The following is a 9870-nucleotide window of genomic DNA, read 5'->3' as shown; positions in this document are numbered from 1 at the left end:
CTCTCTCTCTCTCTCTCTCTCTCTCTCTCTTTCTCTTTCTCTCACCCTCCCTCTCTCTTCCCCCCTCCCTCTCTCTTTCTCCCCCTTTTTCTTTCCCTCTCTTTCTCTCTCTCCCTCCCTCCCTCTCTCTTGCTCTCTCTCTCACTCTGTCTCCCTCTCCCTCCCTCTTTCTCTCTTACTCTCTTGCTCTTGCTCTTTATCTTACTCTCTCTGTCTCTTTCTCTTTCTCTCTTACTTTTTTTCACTTATACTCTCTCCCTCCCTCTTTCTTGCCCTCTCTCTCACTCTGTCTCCCTCCCTCTCTCTCTCTCTCTTACTCTCTCTTTCACTCTTTCTCTTATTCTTTCTGTCTCACTTTCCTCTTTTTTGTCTCACTCTTCCTCTTTTTCTCTCTTACTTTTTCTCACTCTTACTCTCTCCTTCCCTCTTTCTTTCCCTGTCTCTCACTGTCTCCCTCTCCCTCTTTCCCTCTCACTCTTACTCTCTCTTTCACTCTTTCTCTTATTCTTTCTGTCTCACTTTCCTCTTTTTTTGTCTCACTCTTCCTCTTTTTCTCTCTTACTTTTTCTCACTCTTACTCTCTCCTTCCCTCTTTCTTTCTCTGTCTCTACCCCCCCAACTGTCTCTCTCTTCTGTCTCTCCATAACTGAGCCAGAAACACTGAAGGGTTTAGCCCCATAGCCATTGCCCCTCCCTCACTGTTCACCCAGTTCATGGAACTGACTGGTGGCAGCTGTCACTGGTGGGACACCTCCCCCAGGATGAGAATGTCCCTGGGCTCCATCATCTCTACTTTGTCCTCACACAGAGGCCATGTTATCTTTGAAGATCTGGGCATTGGCTCTTAGCTTGACCTTGGGAGAGGCAGAAATATGGGGTTAGTAGTCCTGGACTCTGGCCCAGCAAAGATGAGAAGAAAGGCCTCTGCCTTTTCAGACGACTCATCCACAAAAAACATTTTTCTGTTATTACAGATTTTGAATCTTTAAAACCCGACCCCTATTCTAGTCTCCTGAAACTAAGGGGAGTTATCTTCTGGGGACAGCATTACTATCTAGGTTCTGCTCCATCATCTTCCAAAATCCCATGGATCTCTCTGGATGTTTACCCTTGCTCTTCCTCATAGTTAAGCTCCCTACCCCCTTTACTCCAAATGTCCTGACTGGAAGTGAGGAGCTTTGAGCTATAATTCAGGTTTCATTGCTAACTAGCTGGACAGATCACTTAACCCTTTGGTCTTCAGTTGAATGAATGAAACTATCCCTCCCCACAAGGAGCATATACTCTAATGGGAAAGATATATATATATATATACATATATATATATATATATATATATATATATATATATATATATACATACGCATTTATCTCATATCATGTGTTATTTGAATAGCTGCAAACACACATACATATATAGTAGTTAAATACAGATAGTTTGGGAGGGAGAGTGTTAGTGGTTGGGAGGGATCAGCAAACATTGTATACACAAGATGGTGCTTGAATTGTGTCTAAAAGAGGGGAAAAACTCTACGAAGAGGAAGGAAAGGAAAAAAATTCATTACAGGCATCTGAGACGAAGCCAGAGCAAAGCTTTGTAGATGGAAAATGGAGTATTGAATGTGTGAGGAAAGGAGAGGCCAATTGGATTGGATCAAGGAGTGTTGGAGAAGGGGGAATATTTTCCAATTAGACTGGAAAAATAGACCAAAGCCTAGAAAATGTGGAAGTAAGTGGGGGCAACGAGGTGGCCCAGTGGATAGAATGCCAAGCTTAGAGTCAGGAGGATCTGGGTTCAAATTTGACCTCAAATAGGTCCCTGCTTAAATCACTTAACCCTATTGTCTAGCCCTTGCCAAGCCCTTGCCATTCTTCTGTCTTGGAATTGATTCTAAGACAAAAGCTAAGGGTTTAAAAAAATTAAATGACTTACTGAGGGTCACAGCCAGTATGTGCCAAAATAATTTTTATTATTATTAATCATTATTATAATTAATAAAAATAACAACCAGCAGACATGGAAAATTGTATAGAGAGCCAGTCTTGAAGACCTGGGTTCAAGTCCTGCTTTTGAGATGTCCTTGCTGTGTGGGCCTGAGTGAGTCTTTTAACTTCTCAGTGTTTATAGTGGTGCCAACTTTAAATAGAAACTAATCCCTGGGGCTACATATTGACTTAGAAAACCACAAATTAACATTATCTATGACATACTATATTTTTGCTTATTTTGTTAAACATTTCCCAATTACATTTTAATCTGGTTCTTGCCCTCCCCAGTGTTTTGGGAAGCTTGACCCTTATGCCCTGGATGATTCTCTGGTTACAAATTGCAGAAAGGGTGCCAGCCTAGATTGATAAAGGGAGCTTCCTCTCCCTGGAATTCTCTGAACTAAAGAAAGAACTGGTCCAATCCTTATTGAAAGGATGATGATGGTGATGATAACAAGAGGGTGGCTTAGTGGATAGAGAAATTAGGAAGTTCTCAGCTGAAATTTTGCCTCTGATTCATACTGTACTTACACTGAGTTAGTTACTTAACCCCTCAGAGCCTAAAGCTAAGACTATTAGATATAGATATGAATTGGTAGGGGGAGTTTCTCCAGCAGGAATTCTTTACACCAATGGAATCCTCAAGTGTAGGCAAAATACTAACAGACTGATGGATAAACTGGATCCTTCCCTTTCTACCTGGACTGGGCCGACAGTTTCTTTCCTAAGGTCCAGCATCCAGTGTTCTGATGCTCCCTTCTCACTAGTTCTCCTGGCAAAGAGAGGGGAAGACAGTCACAGGGACCTCCTGTGTGTCAGCCTAATGATTTCTCCTCATGCCTTGAGAATGTTGACTCAGCTTCTTACCTTTGTCCTGCCTTGTCCATCTGAGAGACCTGAACCATCCATTGGATAACAGAATCTTGGCCTTTGACTCCCCAGAGACAGCCACTCCCATTTTCACCCATTCAGTCCCTCCCTGAGGCTGAAACCAGAAATATTCTGGTCCCAGAGTTTGTGCTAGAACAGGTGAGGAGGTGGGGGCTAGATGAGGATGAACACAGTGTGTATGTGAGCCCCAGAATCCCTCAGTACTATCTGGCTAGGTACCTAACAGAAGCTGGTTAACACAACCCTCCAGAGGATGGGGCAGCAGAGGTCACAGTGGTCTTAGAGAGCTAAACAGTGGTGAAGGTCAGAGAGAACTTATTTTGGGGACCTTAGTGTACAAGGCATATTGTTCCAAGATGGAGAGCCCACTCTCTCCCTTTCTTTTAGTATTTCTGCTGAGTATGGACTCTAGACTTCCAGTGTCTCAATCTCATTTTGTTCCTGTTATCTGTCACTTTCTGCAAAGGTGTAAGGGGTTCTGTGCCACCCCTGCCAGATTCCCTACATTCTCTAGGCTCTTACTTAGGATACCATGCCTTGTTACTGGAATGATTCTGTAGGGAATGTATTCGTGAAGATGGAGAGGCCTGTGTGTGTGTGTGTGTGTGTGTGTGTGTGTGTGTGTGTGTATGTGTATGTGTAAAGAGAGTGAGGAGGGAAGGGGAAGGGAGAGGGAGAAGAGAGAGAGAGGGAGGAAAGAGATGGAGAGAGAAAGAGAGTGAGGGAGGAAGAGAAAGAGTGGAGGGTAGAGAAAGGAGAGGGAGGAAAGAGAGGGGGAAAGTGAGGGGGAGAAAGAGAAGGGGAGGGAGGAGAGAAATGGAGAGAAAAGGAGGAGGGAGAGTGGAAGAAAAAAGGTCAGAAGGGAGAAAAAGATAGAGAAAGAAAAGGAGAGAGGACGAGGAAGAAAGAGTGGAAGAGAGGAGGAAGAGAGAAAGAAGGAGGGGAGAAGGGGGAGAGAGAAAGAGAGAAAAGGGAAAGGGAAAAAAGATGGAGAAAGAGAGGGAGGGAGGAAGATAGGGAAAGAGTGTAAGAGAGGAGGAAGAGAGAAGAGAGGGGGAAGGGAGGGAAGGAAAAGAGAGGGAGAGAGGAAGGGAGGGAGGAGACAGGGAGAGAGGGAGAGGAGGAAGAGAGGGAAAGAGCGGGAGAGAAAAACAGAAACAGACAGAGAGAACCCGATACTCCTTGTGGAAGCATGCAGTGTATAGGTGTATGCATCGAGTGTGTCTGTGTGAGACTGTGTCAACATGTTTCACGATAACGCTGGTCCCTGAAGTCCCTTCCAGCTTGAATATGCTGCAGCTCTAGACGTGTGCCCATAGACCTCTCCCAGTGTGTTTGTGTATGGACCATGTGCATGTGTGGAATTGTGTGGCTGCACGCGAGGGCTTGAGCCTGTGTGTCTGAGGCAGGTGTGAAGGTGGCTCTGGGAGGTGGGATGGGGCGCCCTGGAGCGCGTGCGTCCTCGCGGATGCGCTAGGTGCGTGAGCACATCTCGCATTGTGTTTGGTTTCTACCTAGGGGGCTGTTGCTCCAACAGAAGGCTGAGAGCTCTCCGTCTATTTCAGGAAGCCTCCAGTCTCCTCCTCCTTATGTAAATAAACATGACGGCTCCTATTGCCTGCACCGGGAGAGGGAGGGAGGGCAGGAGGGAGGGTCTGAAAGTGGGTGGAAGCTGCTGGAGACGGTGAGCAGTGCATTAGCTAGCGGGTGTGTATGTGTGTCCGTGTTGGGGGGGTTGTGAGCAGGCACTAAGCTGTTCGGGCCGTGTGTCTGCGTGTGTGCGCGAGGGACGCCAGCTGCCGGTCATGCCTGCCCCTAGGGAGGTCCCCACCAGCACCAACACCCCGTGACAGAGGCCCCGAGGTGGCAGTGCCCACACCCTGCCGGCCATGGGGGGACAGATCACCCGGAGCACCCTCTATGGTAAGGAGCAGACACCCTTCCGCAGCGGCCCCAGCCCCTTGTCCCCCAGCTTAGCCCAACCTTCTGTAGCAGAGCACCCGGCTCTGGGAGGGAGGGTGGCCGGGGGCAGCCTGCCGGGTGCCCGGGCTTGCTGTCATTGTCATGCCTTTTCCCTTCTCCAGAGTTGGCTGGCTGTGTGCTGGGTTCCAGGGACCGAGGCCCGGGCCTGGGGTGATGAGCCCTGATAGATCCCGGGGCAAGAGGAAAAGGGAAGGCAGAGAGGGAGAGTGAGGGAGAAGGCCGAGCTGCCCTGGCAGCCAGCAGCCCAGAGGCAGGCAGACAGATGGTCGGCAAATCTCCTTATCATCTTACCTCCCCCGTGTTGTATCGGTACTCCTCTCCCGCGGGGCGAGGTCCTGGGTATTTTATACCCAGGATAACAGAAGCAGAGGACCGGCAGGCACAGGGCTGCTGGGGGCTGGTGCTACACCGCTTGGATCTCGCGCGGTGCCATGCCACACGAGGACACGAGGGAACATATCCAGGATCATGTATGTGCAGCCGGGTGTTCGAATCTCTGCCCGTGTGCCCGGGTTTACGTGGGTGTGTGCGCTGTCATGCACACGTGTGTGTGTTCACACCTACCCCTGACCGAAATATCTGAGGCTTACTCTCTGGGTGAGCCCATTGGCCCCGAAGCCAAACAAACTTCTGGGCCCTGTGGCGAAGGACAGACACCCAGACAGAGAGGGATGGCGAGCTTGTGCCATCTCTTCCCAGGCTTTGCCAGTGTTCCCAGGCAGCCCCTGGATCCTGGCACCCCCCCCCCCAGTTTTATGGGGAACAGCTCCTAATTGAGGTTTCAAGGGAGAGGGCTGCCGCGGACTCCTTCTGAACGGGTCCCCGCTGCCATCTCGGAGGGCAGGGAGAGATCTGCTGGGCTTCCCTGGGCACCTCCAGGCTCAACTGGGCTGCTGCGGGCTGTGCCAGGATGTCCTGGGCTTCCACAGCGCTTCCTGGAAGGCGCTTTCTGTTTTGGTAGCAACATGGCTGATGTTGTGTCATCAGTCACGGTATGTGGGGAGAATGGCCTCCCCCCTCCAGCCCCATGTTTTGTCATCAGAGCCTTTCTGAGCTGGATTTTCCAGCCCCAAGGGGCTTGGGCTGGCCCTCCCTGTCCCCTGCTTTGAACCAGACTTTGGGGCATGGGATGGCGACTTTATTCCACCTCTCCACCAGGGCCTGGGCCGGATGGGGTCAGTGGCCTTGGCTAGGATACCGAATGGCTGGTGGAGCCCCAGTAGATGTGGGAGGGAGAGGTGGTGGTGGTGCAGTTAGCTTCCCGAGCTTCCATTGGCTCCCTAGAAAAAGGACCAGAACAGGGGTCAGCGCTGGGGAGGGGCCAGAGGTTCTTTCTGGACTGGACATTCCTTCCCTCCAGCCCTGAGCTCTCTCTTGGAGTCTTAAGCTCTAGGGAGTTTAATTTCTAATTAGAAAAGGAAAAGCTGGTGGGGGTGGGGGGCCAGGGAGGAGAAGAGCAAAACACAGATGATTGGCTCTCTTAAAAGGCAATGAATTTAATCTTGAGGGTTGGAAAGGAGAAAGTGACAGATGGGTGGCCCTGGCAGACTCCGAATCCAGGAGCTAGTCAAGGGGACAGTGCCAGAAGCCTCTGCCTAACCCCCTTCTGGCTTGGCCTGGCCTGGGATTGGCCCTTGGCCCGAGGGAGGGGGTTCATGGAGGGAGAGGAACAGGTTATAGTGTAGGAGGGCTCCTTTCTGAAGTCCCTAGGCCCAGAAGGCTGGCAGAGGGACCCTGGCCATAGAGAGGGTCACTGTCTGGCTTGCAGGCCTATTATGGATTGAGACTTTAGGTAAACCCCGCAGGTCAGTTTTTGGCCAGCCCCCAGCAAAATGGGGAGGAGAAGTAATTAGAGCCTCAGGGCAAACCTCCAGTGACTTTAGCTAAGAGCTTTGATGTGGCTGGGCTTTGTAGAAGAGGTTTATCTAGGGGACTGGAGGCCTGCTGTGGGGTAGTTGGAGGGACAGGCTTTCACTGGGGGTAGGGTTAGCTGAGATTGGGGGAGCCAGGGAAAGTGGAAACCCGGAGGCTAGACTGAGAGGCTCCTAAACCCAGGTTGGTGACAGTTTCTTTAACTACCTTTTCTCTGGGAAGACACAGGAGATATCTTTAGGAGTAGCCAGTAGCTTGGAGATTTTAGCCTCCAGGATGGAAGCTATACGTGCCTATCAGCTGCTCTCTGGCCCTTCTCCATTATCCCTCTTCAGTCTTGGCCCTATGTCTCCCTGCCCCATCACTCTAGCACTTCTGCCTCCTTCCACTTTAGCCTAATCCAAGTTATCAAATGAGATACTTGTAAAGTGATGCGCAGTGGGCCTTCCCTTTCCCTGACCATCAGGGACTTTGGACCTCTTGGCCATCTCCTCAGCTCTAGGACCCCTCCCTCCCTCCCTCCCTCCCTCCCTTCCTTCCTTCCTTCCTTTCTTCCTTCCTTCCTTCCTTCCTTCCTTCCTTCCTTCCTTCCTTCCTTCCTTCCTTCCTTCCTTCCTTCCTTCCTTCCTTCCTTCCTTCCTTCCTTCCTTCCTTCCTTCCTTCCTTCCTTCCTTCCTTCCTTCCTTCCTTCCTTCCTTCCTTCTTTCCCTTTCTATCCTAGTAACAACTCTAAGACAGAAGGGTAGGGGGCTAGGCAAACAAGGTTAAGTGACTTTCCCAGAGTCACACAGCTATGAAGTATCCAAGGTCAGATTTGAATCCAGGTTTTCCTGCCTCCAGACCTGCCACTCTGTCCACTGTGCCATCTAGATGCCCCCATGGTCCCATTTTCCTTAGAAAGATTCCATGTTGGTTGACCAGGCTTTGTATTAGTCAGTGATACTGACCCAAAGTAATTAAAGGTGAGGGAAGAAGAGAGAAGAAAGGGAAGGGAAGGGAGGGAAGACAGGAGAAGTAAAGATGCAAAGGGTAGGGAAGGAAGGAAGGCCAAGAGGAGAGAGGAGGAGAGCCCTCAACTTGTAGGTGACCCTAAAGAGAAGCCAGCATTAGACACACAGGGGGATTGAGGGGGCTAGGAACTAAGACTCTCCTTGGCTTATCCCTCTCTGCCTTTGTGGTAAAATGCCTAGAATTTCTGATACCTTTAAGGCTTGTTCACTGAAGACATTTTCTTAATTGTAGTTTCATAATGGGATTTGGGAGTTTTGTTTGTTTTGAGTTTTTTTTTCTTTTAAGCACCATGAGAGAGAAACGGACAGGGTAAAAAGAGGGATCACGAAAGCCATCTGGGCACTGTGTGTGTGTGTGTGTGTGTGTGTGTGTGTGTGTGTGTGTGTGTGTGTGTGTTAGGACCAATGCTCGGCATAAATGGGCAACTCTGGAGCCAAGATAGAGGGAACAAAAGTCTGAATAGCCATCCAAATGGTAGTATCAGCAGGGACATGCTAGACCTCTGCAGAATGGGGCATTTGGAGGCTGGAGAGAGACGGAGACAGGTTTCCTCCAGGGACCCCTCAGAGTGACCCCTGAGTCTGATCTAGACTCTCCTTGTGTCCAGCCACCCCAGCCAGATCCATATGCTCCTTTGCATACCCCCATACATAGGCCTGAGCCTGTGATTATGAGAACAGTACATATTTTGTAGATGATCTGGGGTTTCCTGAGCTGGGAAACAGATAGCTGGTTGGATGTCAGTTGACTCCGGAGAGGGGTCTGGCCAGTCACTGGTTTCCCAGCAACAAGTGACACCATCTGTGGGAAGCAATGGATGCCCCCTCCCTTCTTCTTTAGGCCCCATCCCCCAAGAGGCCCAGAGGCAACCCCTACCCCCTTCCACCTGCAAGAATTAGCTCTCTCAGTGTGTGTATGCAGGGTCTGTGTATGCCTCTGTGCCCAGATTTGTAAGTATGGGAAGGTTCACAGGGGACCAACCCTCTGCACCCCCTGGCTTGGTGTTAAGATAGAGGGCTCCATTAGCTGGCAAGTCTATCTTAAGTTCTCCTCCTATGCTCAATTCATTTTTGGCTGCCATGGGAAGACAGGAGATGCTGGGTCTATTTGGGGAGGCTGGGGCAGGACTTCCTAAAATATTCCTTGCATTGAAGAGTTTGGAACAAGCATTGGATTTGGAGACATAGGACCTGGGTTCAGATTCAGAAACTGCCATTTACTCACTGTGTGAACCATGTTGAGACCTCTTATCTTCTTGGGTCTCAGTTTCCTCATCTGTAAAATGAAGGAATTGGACCAGGGAGTGTCTAAGGATTCCTAAATCTGATATACAGCTATCCTCAGGTTTCTTGTACTAAATGCCAGTTGAGTGGGGCTACCAGCTAAATCCTTTGCTTAGTATTGAAGGCCCTTCCCTCTGTTGTCATTCTGCCTTTCAATCCAATTTTATTCCTTTTCCCAACCTCTATGCCCTAGCCAAGCTGGATATTTTTCTATTCTCTAGAGATGAAGTATGTTGTCACCCCTTCCTCCATTCCTTTTTTTGGGCTCCTACCTTGAGCCAAGAATGCTCTCCCACCCTGACTTGAATTCCTAAGAGAGCTATGAAGCTCACACCAGAGGCTGACTCCTTAGGAATCCACCTTCTCTGATGCCCAGCTTGGTTACCACCTCATGGCATTTTCTTTTGTAACTCACCTATTTATCATGTAATACTGCACATCATATTGTGCCTATCTGTGTTGGTGTCTTTGCCCAATGTTGTTATTGATGAGTCATTTTTCAGTCATGTCTGACTTCCTAATCCCATTTGGGATTTTCTTGGCAGAGGAACTGAAATGGTTTACCATTTCCTTCTCTGATTCATTTTTACAGATGAGAAAACTGAGGCAAGTGGGATTAAGTGACTTGCCCAGGATCATCTAGCTATTAAGGATTTGAGGCTGGATTGGAATTAGAAGATGAGTCATCCTGACTCTAGGCTGGGTGTTCTATCCACTGTACGACCTAAGTGCCCAATATTAAACTGTAAACTCTTTGAAGACAGGGATTGTGCTTTAAATAAACTTCTGCACCTAGCACTCAGTGCTTTGGATAGAGTAGGTGTTTAATAAATGCTTATTG

At 49.2% G+C, this 9870-nt stretch overlaps 1 protein-coding gene across 2 annotated transcripts in view; it reads left to right on the top strand.

Moving 5' to 3' along the window:
* NEURL1 (neuralized E3 ubiquitin protein ligase 1) overlaps positions 1 to 9870 on the top strand; it is a 109171-nt gene that overhangs the window by 55197 nt on the left and 44104 nt on the right. The window contains exon 1 of one of the 2 annotated variants that reach the window (XM_007479082.3): positions 4477 to 4803. The exons of the other annotated variant lie outside the window; for it this stretch is intronic. Coding sequence (XP_007479144.1) covers positions 4770 to 4803 — 34 coding nt within the window. The 5' untranslated portion in view covers positions 4477 to 4769. Of the gene's footprint in view, positions 1 to 4476; positions 4804 to 9870 lie in introns of those variants that run through there. 2 annotated transcript variants of the gene reach the window in all.

Source organism: Monodelphis domestica, chromosome 1 (genome assembly GCF_027887165.1).
Source record: "Monodelphis domestica isolate mMonDom1 chromosome 1, mMonDom1.pri, whole genome shotgun sequence".
Taxonomy (NCBI): Eukaryota; Metazoa; Chordata; class Mammalia; order Didelphimorphia; family Didelphidae; genus Monodelphis; species Monodelphis domestica.
The sequence above is the reverse complement of the archived record's forward strand: the minus strand, read 5'-3'. Positions and strand labels throughout refer to the sequence as shown.